Source organism: Pezoporus flaviventris, unplaced genomic scaffold (genome assembly GCF_033815535.1).
Source record: "Pezoporus flaviventris isolate CSIRO_AGI_PZ_B2104156 unplaced genomic scaffold, CSIRO_AGI_Pfla_v1 ptg000049l, whole genome shotgun sequence".
Lineage (NCBI taxonomy): Eukaryota > Metazoa > Chordata > Aves > Psittaciformes > Psittacidae > Pezoporus > Pezoporus flaviventris.
In genome coordinates this window covers 3011477-3031444 of record NW_026892597.1, presented here as the reverse complement: position 1 = coordinate 3031444, position 19968 = coordinate 3011477, and the positions used below count along the sequence as shown (strand labels likewise).

Sequence of the window (19968 nt, the reverse complement as noted above, 5' to 3'; positions counted from 1 at the left end):
CTTCTAATGAGTGCCTGACAAACAAACTAATGAGATAAAGCCTTGAGCCAAGATGCCTGTCTCCGTGGGGCATGAAAATGCATAACAATTGGAAAGCTAGAAGTAAACATGCACAGGACAGTAAAAAAGGGGCAGTTACTTATAGAGAATGTTCATTTTTCATACAAAAATATATACCCTTGCATTGTTTTTTAACAACCAATTTCTGGAACTGTGTTTTCATCCCGCTTCTTCTTCCATCCCCTTTTTTCTTTCCAGTTATTTGTTTGCCAGATACTTTTCAGCTTCATAAAATGAAATGGAAAAAAGGAGGTGAAGTGCACATCACATCAGAAGGGGATTTGTCTGATCACATACAGATCATCTGATCGCATACAGGTGTTTGCAGTGGGAATGCCTGTAGTTTTGCCTGTCCCCCTGGGTCCCCTAAAGAGTCAACAGGGAAACAGGCAGGTCTGGAGGTGATCTGTCTGTCCTCCTGCAGAAGGAGCCTTCTGAAAGTCCCTCTTGCTCCCTATTGACTCCAGAAGAAGCCAGGGTGATGGGCTCAGTTGTCTACATAACAACTATGTAAGTCGTAGCACAGTTGTCTACATTAAAACATATGGGGTCATCCACAGCTGCCAGGGCACACTGCCTTCAGGGACCCAAAAATCTGTCTGCATGTTCTCTCATCTCTGATTTAAATGCCCAATGGACAGGTTTTGAATCTTTACTGCAAGTGACACAAAATCTTGGCTGAGTGGATGGAAAAGGCACATTGACATAGTTTCAGTGAGGTATAAACACTTGACTGTGCTGTCACCACACAACCAACCATTGGCTTGGCCTGGAACCACTGAGATTGCTGGAAGACCCTTTGCTGTAGACTTCAGCAGGATCAAAACCTGGGAGGGCAGTTAGAGTTTGCCATAACTCACTTCAGTAGCCCAACAAGGATGAATCCAAGATGAGCATACTCAAGAACTGGCTTCAAACAAGTCTGGACTTGTATATGGCCTTTTCATGGAACATCATGATATAAGCCGCCTCCCTTAGCACACGGGGACGTACTATGTGCCCAGCACCTCCATTAGCACGTGATACTCACATACTGTTATCCTTTACTGCTCAGCTCAAGTAATAATGTTTAAAACTTTGTATGATTCAACTGTGCTCCTCAACCATGTCATTCCTCATCGTGTTTGCTCTCGGCATGGAAAAGCCCAGTGGTCTAATCAGAAGCAAATATAACACCACAAATACACTGGAAGTTTTGGAAGTGGCATTTCCTTGCTTAGCCTTATAGCTAGGAGCACCACCAATATGTTTTTCCCCCTCTTAATAGCTCATTAAAAAGGAACAATAGGTGTTACTTTAAAGGGAAGTGGTCTATAAATTCAGCTCTAATAAATATAAACAGTGCTTGTTCAGTGTTTATACAGCAGCAGTAAATGGGTATTCATTTTTGGCACTGTACAGGAAAATACTGCTCTCTATTTCTAGTAGCAAATGTTTGCACCTCCTGTTCATGACTCATCTAGTAAATGTTTGGCTTCAACAAAGGCCTGATAGGGGAAAAAAAGGCAAGAGAATAGGATATCAGACAAATAAAGGACTTTGAACCCAAATACCACAACCTGGCACGCTGTTCTGATGAAATCAAACCAGTTAATTTTAAAATCAGAAAACTTCCTTGCCAATCATAAATTAACCAAAAAAAACCAAGTCCAGAATACAGCAAACAAATCCTTCCAAAGAAAAAGTTCTTCTTCCATCACCATCTTTTTCTCCATGGGAACTTCCTGCCTTTCAAAAGCGAGAACCATTTGGGCAATGCTAAGTGTTGTCAGCATACTCTCTGTTAAGGGTGATGCTGGTTGGGAATGTGTTGAGTGCTGGGGAAGCAGGAGCCTGGTCAAATCTGGTCTGAGAAGGGGCAACTCTGAGTACCCAGGTAGAGCTGCCCAGTGATTTGGGTGGAAGTGGTGGGATTTCCTCCTCCTGCAGATCTGCTCTTTAGCTGCCAGCTCACACCACAGCCTTCTGCACTCCCACAGCACTGCAGCCCTCTCCTATCAGTCCTGGTTATTTCTTTCTTCAAAGCTGGTATTATTCTGCTCAGAGAAGACTGGCTACCTCAGTGCGGGCTCGGATCATTTCCCTGTGCTTTCTTTTTTTGGTGGTTTATGGTTTTTTGTTGTTGTTTTCTAAAACAAAGAAATCATTCTAACAACTGATTATATTTTAGTGACTCAAAGAGCATGTCTGCCAACGAAAGAGGGTTTTGACACCAAAGGTGCTAAAATGCAGTTTGGGCGCCCAGCCCTCTTGCATAGTAAGAAATACAGGAATATACAGCATGTATCTATCTGCCACTTGCTTTATGCCTTTTTAATAGCTTCCCCCCAGTATTTCTGATCTGACAGCAGAAACCAAAATTATTTCATCAGGGGAATGAGGGGAGACTTCCTATATTTTCTGAGGAGCTCACGTGGACCCCAATCCCCAGGCACCACACCAGATAACTACTTCTCCTTTAGACATCACTGGCCAAGTTGAGAAATATCCATACAACAGATGCTACAGATACTTCTAAAAATGTTGGCATTTAAAGGAGAGTTCAGATGCACCTGGCCCACAAAACACCATCTCAGACAGGCTTTGTACCAGCATGGACTGGAAAATACTGGGCCACGAACATGTAAAGAGAAATGTCTGGCCTATGTTCAAGACCAGGTTGGACAGAGCCTTGGGCAACACAGTCAAGGGTGAGGCATCCCTGCCCATGGCAGGGTGTTGAAACTGGATGATCTTAAGGTCCTTTCCAACCCAAACCATTCTATGATTCGATGTTCTATTTTAGTTAATTAGCTGGCATGGGAGAAGCTGCATGTGAATTTGGGGTGGCAAAACCAACACATTCCACGGACTTTCATTTGTAGCAACTTTTCTAGCCAAGTATCAGCGAGCAGTTAGACAGGAATTATCCTTCCAATGGGATTCAAGCAGGAGAGAGTCTGCATCCAGACAGCACATTTATGTCAGTAAAAGCAACAGGGTAATCATGGATGCACCGTATGCAGATGCACGCACAGGACTCCAGGACATTGTTGGGAATTTCTAATCCTGTGTGCTGAAGAGATATGCTGGATACACATAAGAGGACTCTGAATGTGGTAGGGAATAACCCTTCACTTCCATGGGCTTGGCAGCAGCATGTTTTTTCCAAAATTAAGACAAATCTGTGTGTACAAAACTTAAGCGTTTGGGGTTTTTTTGGAAGGGGGGGCTTGAGGAATTTCAGGGAGATGCCTGGTTTGCCTCTAGTATGATATGATTTTTAATGCTCCTTTTGCTCTCTACACACACAAAGCATCACTAACAGGCATTTCATGGGAATACACTAGGTTTCAATGCAGCCTGATTCAGACTGCATTCTAAAGCAGGCTGCACACGGACATCAATCCACCAGCAAGACTTGCTTGCAGAGATGTTCATGGGCTGGTATGAGCCAGAACAGCTGCAATGACTCAATAGAGCTACTCTGGTTTCAGATACTTATGGTGATGGTCTGCAATGAACGCATCATGGTTTTAAAGGCAATAATAACAAGCAAGCTTCCTTCAGAGGAAATCAGCAAGAAGGAATACAAACCCTTGGGAGGTGTGAGATTGACTCCGTTTTTAAGGCACCACTGTATTGGCAAGATCCCTAAGGAATCCGCATGGCAAAGCATTGAGATTTTGCTGGGTTCAGGCCTCAAATCATCAATGGTCACTTGTAAATAATGATTGTTAAAAACCTAAGGGATGAAAAAGAAGAAAACAAGACCAGAAGTTAAATTCTTTGTAACTTTAAGGAATGTGGACAGCCAGGCCCTGGAATCAAATCATTCATGGAAATAACCCACTCTAACCTAACACTTCGCATTAAAGTGTTTCCACCAAAGAAATCAAAGCCTGAGTTTTAGACGTGGGTAAACTGAGGCAAGGGGAAGCGCTGGGGTTTATGGTCACTCTGTGTGCCCATAGCTGAGCAGGGACTGGAGGCAATCCTATAAACCCCACAGCCTCTCTCTCTTCTCCTTGAAAGTGTGGATCCAGCTAAAGTGTCCATCCACCTGCTTTATTTCAAAAGGCTTCCCAGATGTGCACAGAAAACACATATACATGGAGGGGAGATAGGGATAAAAGAGGGATCCTTTTTTTTGCATGGACGTGGTAGATGGACATGCCCATCCCCACTGGATTTATGTGCACATAATTAGCTGGTGATGATTGTGGGAACGAATTCATTCATTAATTGGGAACATCCATGGATTTTTAATGTCAGCTGTTTTCATCCCTCTTTTCTGGGAACTCACCTTGGTCACTGATGCAGGACAGATATGAAATGGCTCCCTTATATTCACCGCCTCCAGCTTCATCCCCACAGTGAAGAAGTGGTTTCGCAAATCAGCATGGTCCTGCAGGAAGAGATGGGAAGAGAAGCACATGGTATGCCTGTGCCATCCTCAAAGAAGAGGTCAGCATATCTATTTGAAATGCATCCATGTGGATTTTGTCACTTAGCTGATTAGGAGACTGACTCCCAACTGGCTGCTCCTGGTCCTGTGCTCTTTCCATGCCAACCCAACCACACAGAGGGAGCAGCCTCACTCCTAGAGGACAGATCTGCAGTACCAAGCCCATCATATTTAAAACATAATGTGCATCCATCTTGTCAACAGCGTCTAACCTGACTTGGTCAACAAGGAGATCCTGTCACCAAAATGAGGACCTGTCTGAGAAATGAGACTGGTTTAGGGACCTTAAGGAACATCCAGTTCCAACCCCTGCCACGGGCAAGGACGCCTTCCACTAGAGCAGCTTGCTCCAAGCCCCTGTGTCCAACCTCGCCTTGAACACTACCAGGGATGGAGCAGCCACAGTTTCTCTTCCAGGCCCTCACTACCCCACAGGGAAGAACACGTTCCTAAGATCTGACATCCCCTGGGGTAATGCACAACATGGATGCAAACAGCTCGGGGTGGACGTTATTTACCCTGATGAATGTCCAGCTCCTGCAGGGCACCAAAAGAATGACCTGGGCTGGTTTCCATGCGCTGCAAAATGGAAAGATCTTCTCTTCACCCAGGAGACTAAAGGTGGAGTAGGGCGCAGACAATGAACTTGGACCCAAAATGTGGGCAATCATAGAACATGTTGGTGAGACACGCAGCTGTGCTCAAGTACATGCCCACCACAACATTTTTACCCAGGATCAAACCTGGCTGCACCCAGAAAACTGCACAACGAGGGCTTCACCCCACAGCTTTGAGGTGGCAGCGGGATACAGATGTGAAATGCAGAAGCAACTGAGTTTTAATTCCCTGATTTGCCACCAGTTTGGCATTTAACATCCAGCAAATCACTCCATCCCTCATGACCCCTGTCTAAGACGCATACAAGTTGGCATCCTAATTCCAGAGTAATTATCATATTTTGTGTTCATTCAATAAAAATGTCCTGCAGTATTTCTAAACCATCTGTGCATTAGCCAATACAAGCACAAAAAGAGATGATGTTATATTTAACACACACATACAGGCGACTCCAAAACGCATGCAGAAAGCTTGCTCTCTACTATGTGGTTAGCAATATCGTTCCCATCTACATTCATTGCTACATGTTGTATTCTTGTTCTAAAATGATTTTCTATTGATCCAAAGTTGTATGTCATTGTGCTTTCTTTTCCCAAGAACTGTCTTCATTTGTACACTTAACAACTTCTATTTTGGGATCTTACATCACTGGTGCTAGTAGAGATAAGGATTTTTACAAGCTCCAAGCATGATTAAATGAACCGCTATTTTCATCTCACCAACCTGCAGCATTAGGGAGCCTTTTCTGTGGGAACCAAAAAGCAGCCAAAAAAAAAAAATCATAATGGATTTAGTCTCACAGAACAAGCACAAACTCACGGGGAAACTGAGGAAGATGGAGTGAAAATGGCCCAGAGCCCAGTGAATGGCTGAGGAAGGAGAAGACATTCAGGAGTCTGAGCATCCTGCAGTGTAGCATAACCATCAGCCATACCTGTGCTTGCTGGCAGTCACTTCCACACCACTAAAGCCCCAAAGAGACCAGAGACCCATTTCTAGCAGCTTTGCACAGTTTCATTGAATAGAAGCAGGAACAGGGGAAGAAAATCTGGCTCCTCGTACACAGAGATTGCCTAGCACCAGGGATGCATCAAATGGACAGGTCACCAAATTGTCATCTTGGGAAAAGGTGATGGCTGCAAAATTCAGACCTCACCAGCTCTGAACTTCAAATTTCCAAAGGTAAGAAGCATCTGTGCCGGAGTGCTGCCGCCTCCTGCATGAGACACTCGATGTCTCTTAATCCTTAAGGTGAGATGGCAAAGAAAAGGCAGCTTTGCAAAATGTACATGTGGAAGCAAGCTCACCATGCAGCATCTTCCCACCAAGAAGTTCCAGTATAACCCAAGATCCACCAAAGTACTTAACAGTGTTTATATTTAAACATGCAAGTAGTTTTATCAACTTTTGAAGTGATTTGTTGATTGAGACCAAAATATATCGAGACCAAACCATATTACTTCTCATTTTTATTTGAATCTTTTTTTTTTGGTTCATCTCCTGGTATTTGTTTTGGCCTTTTTCAAAGGACAAAAATAAACAGGTTGAGAAGAAAAAAAAAAAAAAAAAGAAAGCTAATAACATTTAAAGCTATTTTACTTCAACAGCATATCCCCTTTTCTCCATGCACTATGTACCTTAGGATCAAGTCTCCCTTCTCATTCAGCATAGCACATAAATATCTTCCCCATTAAATTAATAGCAAGAGTGAACTCAGAAGGGGAGTTCATGGGATCTCAGGTACATCTCTCTTTTGAGGGTCAAACCCCTCTTTGAAGCAGGAACGTACATTAGTGTGGTGAGGTGCTGTAGAAGTAAAAAGCCTGTCTGTGTTAAATGTCATTTTTGAGATGGAAAAGCTTTCATGGAGAAAACGCCTTTGTACCGTATCTGGTCAAAGCCTGGATGTTTGATCTTTCTCATATATTTGCTAAAGAGAAGCATCAAAATTTACCAAAGTAGCCACAAAAGGAAAAGAAGATCCAGAAGATAATACTATCAGTATTCACCGATTCCAGTGCTGGAGTTGCCTCAGCCAGCAGGGAATTACTTAGGATTTGGCATATGCTCCTCTTCAGAAGTCCAATTAATTTACATAATTCCTAAGAATAGACTCCACAGAAGCGATGGTAAAGCTTTTAATTAGTATTAGGCTCAAAGTGATACACTGAATAATGAACTGCTCTCTCCCCCCTTTATTCACATGGACAGGGAAGGCGCCTGTTTAATAAAAGCAGCTACAAGAAGAGGAATTGAGGGGTGAGATTTTCCCCTGGTCCCCACCAGGCTCTGCAGCCAAGCAAAAGAAATGCCTAAAGTGATTATGGGTGACAGAATCCAGTCCTTTATCACTATTTCATGGCATTCAAAGCCACCTAAGAGGGTGTCACTAGCCATTATTTTCTACCAACATCTTCAAGTAAGCTTCAATTTCCGTTGAAATGGAGATGAATTTGATCAGTTGGAGCATTTTATAGCCTTGTGCATGGTGAACCTTTACTCCTACTGGCAACCAATGCTTCCCAGGAGCAGCCCCACTAACCACAAGGATTTACACCAGCAGATTGCCTGTCCTGGGCTTCACAAGCCCTGTGTGGGTGACAGAAATGCCCTCTGAGCACTGAGGAGCAGTAAGGTAAGCTGGATCGACTATCAAGGATGCAGAAGAGTCCCTCAGAGCCAAGTGAAAAATCATGCCACAGAAAGCACAATGAATTAACATGGCATGAGCACCACAAATGATGATTCAAAGGGTCACAACCTCTAATGTGATGGATCACAGCATATGATGATGCTCATGGGGAACAAATGGAAAAGTGTATAACCTTCCACTGAGCTACTATCACTTGCAGCCCAAACCTGCTGTGAAAAGCCAGGGCTGGTGCAGCTCTCACTACGAAGCAATTAAACCCAGCCCCAGACTCATAGTTTTAGAGCAGTATGCATCTGTAAACATGCCAGCGTGCACAGGTTGTGACCCTCCAGGCCACCTGAAAGAGCCCTTTGCACCATTGCCTCTAATCTTCATATGGCGACCCTCCTGCAAAAACACTGATGAGCTTTGCAGCAGCCCACTGCATCCAGCATCACCTGCAGGGCTAAAGGCTGAACATCAAATAACAAGTCAGCAATGGTGCTGGGAGGAGAACCAGGCTCCTAATTCCCAGCCCTCTTTTTTAGGTACTGAGATAGCCACTTGAGTTTCTCCTTCACAGCTAACAGGCCACTAGCAGTGCAAGTTTCAAAACTGATGCAGGTTTCAGGTGACTTGGGAGCCTAAATTTCATTCCAAAAGAGATCCACAAACAGACTTACAACAGCATTCAGACTCTTTAAGGATGCAGATAGGCTTTAAGAAAGTACCTGTGTGGGTGACATATTTAAGTCCTAATAATAAGGTCACTAAGCATTGGCTTTAGGTTTTGGGCTCAAAAAGATGTACTTTAATATCATGATAGTCATTTGTTCTTTCTGGTACCTAAATATCTCGCTGAATCTGGCTTCTAAGTATTTCCATTCAACAAAGGTCATTTAAGTGTAAATAAACTCAGATCTGTGCATGTCAGAAGAGTCAAGCTCCGGTAATTTTACAGTGCAGTGGGTAAGGCAGATAGAGCAGGGGGACTTGGCTAAGCTCCTTTTGCCCATGACATTTAGGAAGCTGTAATATAGGCTGGTTGCTCTAGCTGTGTCCACAAACCCAATGAAGGCCATCACCTGCAGATTGTGAAAAGCTCATTTTAAGCCCATTCTGCTCAAGGTAGAACATTGGAGTCGTCTCATTTTAAACCCAGCAGCTTACACAGAGTATAGATAAGAGGAAAAGGCTCTAATGTGAACTCTGATTTCCAAACACCCTAAAAGTCAGGGGTCTTTTGGTCCAGGATAGTCAGATTCACACCAATTACAAGACTGCAACTCCATGCAAAATTCAGAACTAAGCCTGAATGCTGAAAAGCTGCAAAGTTGAGAGGCTGATGAGAAACACTGAGCACTTAATAAATGACTGAACTGAGCCTCCTTTAACCCGCACCAACTGTAACAGTGTGAAACGCTATTGCCTTCAGTCACATCTCTCCTGGTTTACCCTACTAAGACACAAAAGAAGTAGGCCCCATCTGCTATGATTGGAAACATATTACTTGATTCAGTTTTTGTTTTCAAAGAGAATCGCTTCCCCCCCCTGTGTTTTTTCTAATTCTCTCAAGAAACTGGCTGTTTCTAATAGTCTAATTTTAATCACAAAGCTCATGTGTGGTAACCAGTCACAAACACAGTAATAGCAGTGGTTAAACTGCCTCTACAGGAATGTGACATTGGCTTTTTAATTGAGAAATAAATAAATAAATAAACCCTCTCAAATGCAATCCTCTGCATTATTTGCAGATGAATCAGTCTTGTTGTGATTCAACTTCCTTGGCTAAACACGGAGTGATTTACCCTGAAGGCACATACGTTCTCTGCAGGGAGACAGAAATCCCCTGGTAACACACAACATGAGCAAATTGTCTCTTGGTTTGACAAGTGCAGTCACAAGAAAAGCAAAACGCAGAGATACGGGGTGGGAAGTAAAGGAAAGGCTGCTGGGAGGGAGGCTTTAGAGATACAGTGGCCCTGAAGTAATGAGCACAAGAGCCAGCTACAAACTGCACCTACTGAAGAGCCCCTTAAAAACTGCAGATTCTTCTGCCTAGCATCAAATTTAGCCCTACAGATTGTAAGCTCCTCTTGTTGAATAAAAAATAGTTGCCATAGAAACAGCAACATTGCAGAGTAGCCGGTCTAAATCCAAATACACCTGCTCCGTATGGCTTGGCCCAACACAGATGGCATTAGAGCAAAGATCCCCTCCTACACAGTGCCTGCTTAGATTCGCCTAGGCACTGGAAGCACATGCAGCAGAGGTAAAAGAGACAGATACGCATTCACCTGGGGTTTTTAGAGGGGTTTGGGTTGGGTTTCTTAATGTCTTAGAGCATTCAGGACCGTCACACCACTGCACAGGCGTTCACTAATAAATCCTGGTTAGTAGTCACAGGATACTAGAATCATTAAGTATCCGGAGCATGAGGAAAAGCAGAGGGAGCTGGGTTTGTTGAGCCTAGAGAAGAGAAGGCTCAGGGCAGACCTGATCAATGTACATAAGTATCTGAAGGGAGGGTGTCAAGAGGATGAGGCCAGACTCTTCTTATTGGTGCATAGCTACAGGACAAGAGGATAAACTAAACAACCGGAATAAACTAAACCACAGGAAGTCCCACCTGAACATGAGGAAGAACTTACTATGAAGGTGACTGAGCATTGGAATAGGTTGCCTGGAGAGGTTGTGGAGTCTCCTGCCCTGGAGATACTCAAGAGCTTCCTGGATGCAATCATAAGCAATATGCTCTAGGTGACCCTGCTTAAGCAGGGAGGTTGGATAACATGACACCAGTGGTCCCTTCCAAACTCAACCATTCTGCACAGATGCTATTTCACAGGTGGGAAAGTCAAGTGGAAAGGAAAACACACAGGTGGGAACACCTACCTGAGTGGTCCACAGAGATATCACCAGATTCCATGTCACCCGAGTGGCACATTTGACAGCGGAGACATCCTTGCTTCCAAGAGCCATGAAGGCTCTTTACATCTCAAGGACCTTTGGGGTATACACCTAACGATGGTCTTACAAAGATAAATGGCTTTAATGATCTGAGACAGGAGCAGGTCAAAAGGCAGATGAACAACAGAGGGATCAGGATGCCATGCATGTCCCCCAGCCAGGCAAACAGCAGTCAGGGAGATGGGCTGGCGAGTGCTACGGACGGGGAAGAACAGATGGAGTATAAATAACCTGGCAGCCTGCAAACAACAAGGCTACTCACAGGTTATTAAAGCACAGTGGGCAGAGCAAGGCCCAGCCAAGCCGTCAGTGCATGAAAGGGCTGGTGGGATTCGGCTTCCAAGCGAAAGCAAAAGCACGTTCATTTTAAGCTACTGCATTGGCATGTGCACATCTAGTAGGGGGGAGTGAAGACAGAAAAACCCCGATGGACTTCAAGTCTATTCATATAAGCCAGGTGAGGATTGCCTCTGAGCAGAAAGGAATCCTTGGGTTGCTGTATCTTAAGCTCCTTCAGAATACCAAATAATGGAAGAAGACACCCTAAAACACCCAAAGGGTTTATTAACTTTGAAGAGGTGTTGTCCTCCTTTTAAAATAAAACAATCAGAGGCTTGGAGCAATCGTCTGTCTTACTCTTTGCACAATTAATCTGATGGGAAAATTGTAGTTTAGAAAAGGGGAAGGAGTCCTGTTTAATATCATACTTCAGAGTGTAGAACTAGAATCATCACTCTGTCCTCAATTTCAGGAGGCAGTTCTTGCCTGGGTGATAGGTGGTCCCTCTACCACTCTCCTTAGGAGAGATATGTCCCAACAGATTCCTTCCATGTCCTTATTTTTACCATTAATTAATACCATTACTGGTAACAGGAAGCAACCAAAAAGCTCAAATTAGAACTAGAGCACAATGGGCTGGGCATAGCATAGAGCTTTTTTTGACAGAGAAAGAACTATTCTGAGCTGGACAAAAACAATGACACCTTTGGGAAAGGAAGACCAGAGAGTGGAGACAAGAGGAATGGGTCCAAAGGCTATCCTCAGGAATTGCTACCTATCTTAGATAACACCTCTCCCTCCTAAGCATCTGTGCTCTTCAATCTGTTTATCAGAGTTTGGGTTAGGGATGTGGCTGGGGACAGCTCCATCCAAATTAGTCATCAGGACCCACTTTATAGCAATTGGAGGGAACTGGGGATAAGATGCCCATATGCAACACCTACAGAAAGATGGTGAGCATCCCAAATCCTGTCTAGAACTCAGTTGCCCAAACAGAGGTGTCCGAGGCGAGCTGAAAGACACCTGAAGATCCATGACATCTGCATGGGACCCACAGACAAGGCACAGGAGACCAGGGGAAGCAGAATGGGAGGTCAGAGAAGATCCCTAGGACATTATCTGCCTCTCTAGGGAACTAAATCCCATGACCTGGGCTTTAAACAACCTGGTCTACTGGAAGGTGTTCCTGCCCATGGCAGGGGGTTGGAACTAGAAGAGTTTTAACGTTCACTCCAACCCAAAAATTCTGTGATTCTATGTGTCTAGCATTCTTCTTACACAAGCTACAGAGCTTTAACTCTAAAAAAAAATGCATTAATTCATAAATACTAGGGCTAGAATGTGCTGTGTTTGGAGTCTGGCTTCCTGATGCAAGGCTTAGAAAGTACCAGTAATGCCATCGCTGAAGCAAACCACTGAAGTTGTCACACTTAACTTGAAATCAGGCCCCAGCAATAGTTTCAACATCTTTATTAAGCTCTGGCTGTTTTTTTAGGTGTCCTCTGAATCCTAAGCCATTTATGACCAGTACCAAGCATGGGGGATCCCTACAGCATGCTGAAATCAGAACAGAAACAGCAAAAGACACATCTTCTTGGGTTGTAGCCTTTCAGGTGGTTTTGTGCTCCTAAACCATTCAAACACCCTTGAAAATCCTGCCTGCATTTTGCTTTCTTTAAGGCTCAAGATGCTTTCTGAATAGAACAGGTTGACAAAATAGCAGGTGTGCTGCAAAAAAAGCTTTTGTGAAGAAAAAACTTATTCCAAGATGTGCAGTTTGCAAAACACTATGTTTAGTAGCTATATAATAGCAGCCTTTTCTGGCAGTTGAACATCACATTCCTTCTCAAAAGATCCTAAAGCATTTTACAAACACTTTCAACATATGGCCAACTGTAAAACAGCACCAGAATAAAAGCAAGATCCTCTTTGCAGCCTTCCCCCTGTTTGCAACGAGGCTGGAGCCTCTCCTTGAATGCCAAGTAGGTATCAAGGCATTTCTACAAAGGATTTTTACATCTGCTGCCAAAGACCACCACGCACAAGTCCATCTCTTTGTTGGTGATTCAGGCTCAAACCCATGTCTCACAAGGTCTCAGGTGGAACCCAATCCTGTTACACCAAAGCCAAAGAGCATCATCACCAATGCCAACAATGGGGTGACAGACCCGTAAGAGGAACCACTTCTTGAGTACAACTGCAGATCTGCTTTCCCAGGAATAGCAGCTAGGACCACTCTGATGGCACATTAGTGACAATGCCCAGCCGTGCACAGCTCAAAGGACATCAGCAATTTAAGTCATAGTCCAGCTGAATGTATAGGTGCTCACCCAGGGACTGCTCTTGTCTGTGGAGCAAGCACACATTGTCACTAGCTACTCGGTGATGAATTTCTGTAGGAAATGGGGAATATGCAGACTACAACTTGGCGTGCAGTTTACCATGTCCAACAAAGTAAACATTTCCAGCTTTCCAGAAGATTTTTAACAGTTGCCAGCTGTCAAACCCTGTGTTTTACATCTCATCTAACACATGACAGTTACAGTAGCATAAAGCCCCAGGCACCATGTAGAAACATTACTTCTGTGCTGGGTTTGCAAAAACCAATAAAGATTAATAAAAGTGATTTAAAAAAAGAGAAAAATTATAAAATGATGCCTTGGATTCAACACTTTTCACTGGGACCTGGGATTCTCCTTGAAGGTCCCACACATAAATATTGGCTTATCTTGTAGGTCAGACACCTGTACTCTCGTAGTCTCCTACAGCCTTTCTGTAATTCATGTTTAAGTCACTACCAGAGGAAGACATGCTCAAAGGCATGGACAAGCTCTCATATTTTCTCTTTAATCGAGAGGCATAAGATAGGGTTGATTCACCCTAAATGGGCAGAATATTTGTGTGTGATGTCCACACATAAATGATTTATTCAGCCTCCTGCCTTCCCAGCACCAGAACTTAGGGGCTTGAGGTAAAACTAGACACCGAATTCAGCTCACCTTGTGCTCAGCTTTCACACTGCAAATAAAGAAGCCCTATTGACATAATCCTGTCTTTTTGTCACATTTGGCCCCAAAGCAACTCTCCTCTTGGGCCAGTGTTTTGCATTGTCTTCTAAGAAGAACATGTTTGCAAGCTCCAACTACATGGCAATGGCAACTGGGATTTGCTGAATTTAATTTATGACCCTCATGCAATAATTAAAGTAAGTGGGTATAAGTCTGTCATGCTGAGAAGAGGCAGCAGAACAGCTGTTAGTTATAAACCTTAAAAAAAGAAGGATGCTTTATGAGCCTCATCAGAAACATTCTTCACTCTTTCATATTTGCAGCAATAAAATTTACACATTAGGCATTCCCTATTGTGATTTCATCCCTGCCCCACACAATGCTGTTTTGATCTCCAAACTTTTGCAAATGCAAACTTTAATAGAGTTGGCAGATAGATGTGTTACGAAATACATGGCAGAGAGTCAAAACTCTCTGCGCATCACTCCCATCACAGCACAAGGCTGCTCAAACCCCCGTCTGTGCAGAAAGCCAACACACAAATCTTCCCACTTCTCCCAGCCCAGCATAGCTTTCACACTGCAAGCAAATAAGCCACTGACTGGGCCATTAGCAAATTAATGCATTCCCAAATTAATGTTGCTAATTCAAGTGCATCTCAGCTGGGTGAGGAGCCTGGATTCTTCATAGGAAGCTGTTGGCATGTCCCTGCAGAAAGGGTGAAGGTGGCACCAGGGTTTTGAGGCATGCCAGGATGGGACACGATGACTGCCTTCTTCCAGTTATAGGATGATAGGTTGGAAAAGACCTTTAAGATCAAGTCCAGCTGTAAACCTAACACTGCCAGGTCCACCTCTAAACCATGGCCCTAAGCATCATACTGTATCAGTGTTTTGGGGTGTTGCAGGGCCATGATGCTTAAGGGCAGAGAAGGAACCTAGAGGCTCCCCAGGCTGGATGAGCCAGGAACGGTGGTGGGGATGGTACTGTGATCCCCCAGGTACCCAAGCCAGAGGTGACACCAGAGACAGCGCAGCACCATGCCCTTTAACACACCTCCCTGAGCATCCTCTCGCTCATCACAGCAAGGATGTAACAGTTAGAAACCAGACAGGCACAGCTGAAGCCGTCATGATTAACAGCAGTGCATATCTGGATGGGAAATTAAAACTGGTGCCTCAGGGCTGAAGCACAACTCTAACTATTAGAAACCAAAGTGAGAAGGGGGAAAAAAAGAGGTGGGGAGATGTCAAAATTATCTCCCACTTCCACTACAGATTCCTGAAGGAAGTTTCTCTGCCTTGTGGCTTGTGATCACATGAAAATTTAGGTTCAAGGGTCACAGAAATCTGTCCATAGAAATATGTCAACTTTCATATTTGTAGCTTTACAATTTCACTGTTGAATATAACACCTTTGCACAGGTCTAACAGAGTAAGACACATTGAAAATTATGTTGGAGCAATCAGTGCTCACCACCAGCCCCTAGAAAACACTGACTGCAAGAAATCAGTTCTCAGCATGGAAAATTCACATAGAAAACTGCGTTTTATACCAACATCTCATTTGTGACCTTTCATGGTTACATATAAGAGCAACGGCCCTTCCTGCAAAAGTTTAACATAAGTCACAAAATACTCTGTGATATTTACACATCATGGGTTCTGTAAGCCAAGGAAAAACAGGTTTCTTTTACCTTGAACACTTCCATTGGAAGAGGAAAATTTGCTGCATCATTAAGGGATTTTTCCAGAGCGCATTTCCATTCAGATATTGTCTTCAAGGAACAGATATCTAAAGTAACGACAACAACAAAACACAACAAAACCAAGAGGTGACTGTTTGGGAATCAAACATTTTTGAAAGACTTAGGTTTTTACGTCCTAAAAATGGATAGTACAAGTGAAATGAATAGCGTGTATATTCCAAGCTGTACAGCACAGATAAATTCAACACAAAAGCAACCAGCAGGGGCACATTTAAGGAAGATTGTATTTTATATCCTGGAGTAAAACCCAGGAAAATGCACATCCTTCATTTTCTGCTGAAGAAACAAGAAGCATAACATCTTATTACCTGAAAATAACAAAACTCTCCTCTGATTTTCAGTTCTCAAAATAGCTGATGTTTTCCAGTTTGAGGAGCCTCAAGTCTTCAGCCAGTATTAGTTAGATAGATTTGAACAAAATCAGAGAAACCTTTACCAAGCCTTCTGTTCATTGGGAAGTCTTTTCTTATTATATTGCAGGCTTGGAGGGGTTTTGAGATGGGTTGAGGGTAGGTGTGGGAAGGAACATTTCGACCCAGCCCCATTTATTAGTACCACCCTCAAACCAGAGCATCACACCACTTCAAAGACTTACACTTACGAATTTTCATCATAATACTTCTAGGCAACATCTTTGTGCAAATTCACATTGCTTTCAGTGAGTTTCTTTAAATAGGTTTAATATTATTAAATCATTATATTAGCAAGCCCTTTATGGTTCAGTGCAGCAAAATGCCTATGATTCATCAAAGGAAACAATGTAGGAAACAATACTATGATGAAGAACATGATATTGGATTTACTTCTGCCCTAGAAAACACATTGTTACCCTGCACATAACAAGTTATTCATATCAAGGTCTTAAGGAGACAAGATAGGTAGATAGATTGCAACAATTATTAAAATGGAAATGAACATCTCCTCAGTAATAAACTTGAGCCTCGATAAGCAGTGAACAGTGTGAAGCTTTCCTTTTGTCAGTTTGGCTTCACACACTTATATCAGTTCAGTTCAGCAGAATTTGCATTTCAATTCTTTACATCTATTAACTATATATATTTACTAGCTACCAGAGATTTACCACTGTAGCTTACAATTGGGAAGGAGGAAATAAAACATATGTATAAAAAAAAATGGAATTGGCAAGCACTGTTTTCACCTAGCACCAACAGTACAAGAGAATTTTATGCTCTGATTTCAACAGATTTAAGACCTTATCAAAATAGGATTTGCAGGATCACTCACTGGAAGTGGATGTACTTATACTTCCACTATATCAAACCTCCCTACTTCAGAACAGACATCAAGGATATGCATATGAATTTAAACACACTTAAAGGGAAACGTTAACCTTTCACTTTCAATTACTTAACTGTCTGGTTATTAATGGGAATACACATTTCAAGTCTCTGTTTACAGCATAGGCAGCAGTCAAAAGTGTTAAGAAATGCACTCTTTACCTAACTGTTCATTATTTTATAGCTTTGTTGCTCCGGTTCTCCCTTACTTTCAGGAGCTCTGATCAGCTCCAAGAGCAGGGAAGGAAACAACCCACCTTGTTGCTTCCCCTTTGGTTTAAATGATGCCAAACAAGGAAACAGTCAATAGGACATGATTTTGTCCCGAAAGTTGCAGCCACCCTGTTGTTTCAACTAACAAAAAGTGTGGGTTTTGGGAAAGGCTGTTGGATGCCTCCCTGCTCCCTGGAGACAGTTAGCTGAAAACAAACCCTCATTTTCTCCCATGATGGCAGTAGGGAAAGAATAACGTGACATTTTTGGTGACTTTGTCCCAAATCAGTGACAAGCAGCAGCAATTTCTTTGGGCAATGTCAACAAACTCCAAGAGATAAAGACAACTCCAATGGTTTCAATAACCAGCAAGCAGTATCATACACACATTTAATTAGCGGCAGCTCGCTTATGCTGGGGAGTATATGGACACTAAATTGCATGGTTAAACACAGTGCTTTATGCTCTTTTAAGTGATAGAGTTGCAGGTAATTGAACAAAGTGAACTGTGTCAATTTTTATTTAGGTTAACAAGGAGTGAGCAATTAAAATGACTGCCAATTTGTCTTTAAATAGCAAGTAACATAAAAGGAGGCAATCTCTTCCTGCATAAACAGTCAAGGCAAGACCATCAGTGCTCTGCGTCAAGCAGCCTGTGCCAATTTGCACTAGCGAGAAGGCTTATTGGATTCAGATACACCTCTGAGGGGAAAAATAAGCTATGAGCCCTTGGCCTCAATTAAAAGGGCTCGTAAGACAAAGTCCCTGAAAGTTGCCACTTGAATACAGCCAGGATGCTATTTCCTAAGGACCCTCTTGCACATTCTTGAACATCAAGCGGGTGCTAGGATATGGATGGCTTTAGAAAAGAGATCTCTCCACCCAAAATACTGCAGACATTTGAATTCATGGGTCTCCTTTATATGAGGTGCTCTGCATCTAGAAAGACTGTCCTCAAACCGCTATCCAAGGTGAAACCCATCCCAGCAAGTCCCAGAGGTGGATCAACACAGTAAGATCACAGCCCAGACACACAAGGAAATAAGTAAGTTGAAGGGTCACATGCAGTATCCAAGTCAAGGGTAGGCAAAGCACTGCCACAACCTACCAAACTGATGTGTAACTCAACATCCTCATCTGACAACAGTTGAACATGCAGCCTTATCTGGGAGGAGCTGCCTGTGCTCAGCACCTCTTCAGAGGAGATTCATAACAGTTTTTACATAAAGTCCAAGGCTGTTCCTGTTAACAGTCAAGGAGTTGCCTTAACTGGCTTCAGATGTTCAAAAATTAAACAACCAGGCATGTGCTCATTAGTTTCAACCCACCCGAGTGGAAAAAATAACAGGCTTATGAAGATGTCACTTCATCCGAACTATGTTAGACATGTCTTAGGCATCCTGCAACCATAAAGATACAGCAACAGCTCATGCTGAACTGTCTTTCCTATGCTTGCAGGTGAATCTAATCCCTGATGTGTAAAGAAACAAGATACTGCCCACTGAGTCTCCTTCCTAAGAAGGTCCATGCTAGGTCTTTCACACAATAAAGGTCTTTCTAGTATAATCCTATATATTACATAAGTCACCAGGAAGCATGTATAGCAGGCAAGGATGTGTCCCTCCCTGCTCACTCTCCTGGCCACGGGTCCTTAGGAAACTGAATCCTTTGACAATTTGTGGTTTAGTAGCTTCATCCCTGAGCTTTTTTTAGAGCTCCCTGCTGCCAGCATCTCATCCTGACAACATTCCTGTCCACTCCCTCAAAGATTTCTTTTGCAGACTTCAACTTGAAACACATCCCATAAGATCAGCCACTTTCTGTCATCCTCCTCTGGATTAATGTCTCATATGCTTTATTCACCCATTGTGCTTTATGAACGTTATGACATTAGGTGGACATCAAATGATTAGACAGATAGTCCCCTATGTCAGAAGTGGAACAAACAGCATTCATGCCTCCAGAAACTGTGTTTCTGCAACTGCAAAAACTCCAACCAACATTCCTGCCTCATCAGATTCCCCTTTCTGACTGGCTACTCCCTGGAGACCAGAAGGGAGAAGAAAAGAAAGACCTCTGGGGGCAACATCCAGGAGAAGACTTGTGAGAAAATGAAAGGGTTCAAAACCAAAGGGTTGTTTCTCAGCAAACTCCTGTGAGACACAACTTTAGGAGATGTAAAGGAATGACCACCTATTTAAGTCAATGGAAGTCAGGAAAAAGAAGTGAGCATTGAATTCATTAATACCAATGTTCATTAAAAAGTGACCAGAGAAATGTTGAGGAGAGGAAACGGGTATCAGATGAAAACAAATGAGAAGAATGAGGACTTCATCCCTGGCAGTGCTCAAGGCCAGGCTAGACAGGGCTTGGAGCAACCTGGTCTAGTGGAAGGTGTCCCTGCCCGTGGGATTGGAACTAGATGAGCTTTAAGCTCCCTTCCAACACAAACCACTCTATGATTCTAAGAGAAAGAAATTTTAAAAGCAGTTAAATCAAGGAGATGGGAGAAGAAACATAAAAAAACTGGCAAATAAAGCATCCAACAGCAGGTTTAGAGAACCCACAGAGAAAGAAGCACAACTAGATAAAAGGAGGAAAGAGCAGAAAGAGAATGAAAGAAACAAAGAGGAAGCACAAATCTCATTTGGGCCATTTCTGTATTGATCCACCAA

The 19968-nt window shown here is 43.0% G+C and overlaps 1 protein-coding gene across 4 annotated transcripts in view; it reads right to left on the bottom strand.

The window, feature by feature from the left end:
• SFMBT2 (Scm like with four mbt domains 2) overlaps window positions 1-19968 on the bottom strand; it is a 107472-nt gene that overhangs the window by 33642 nt on the left and 53862 nt on the right. For all 4 annotated transcript variants that reach the window (XM_061468625.1, XM_061468624.1, XM_061468623.1 and 1 more), the window contains 3 exons: window positions 15711-15808; window positions 4346-4447; window positions 3637-3784 (listed from right to left, as the gene is read on the bottom strand). In XM_061468625.1, the coding sequence (XP_061324609.1) occupies window positions 3637-3784; window positions 4346-4447; window positions 15711-15808 (348 nt within the window). The remainder of the gene's footprint in view (window positions 1-3636; window positions 3785-4345; window positions 4448-15710; window positions 15809-19968) is intronic.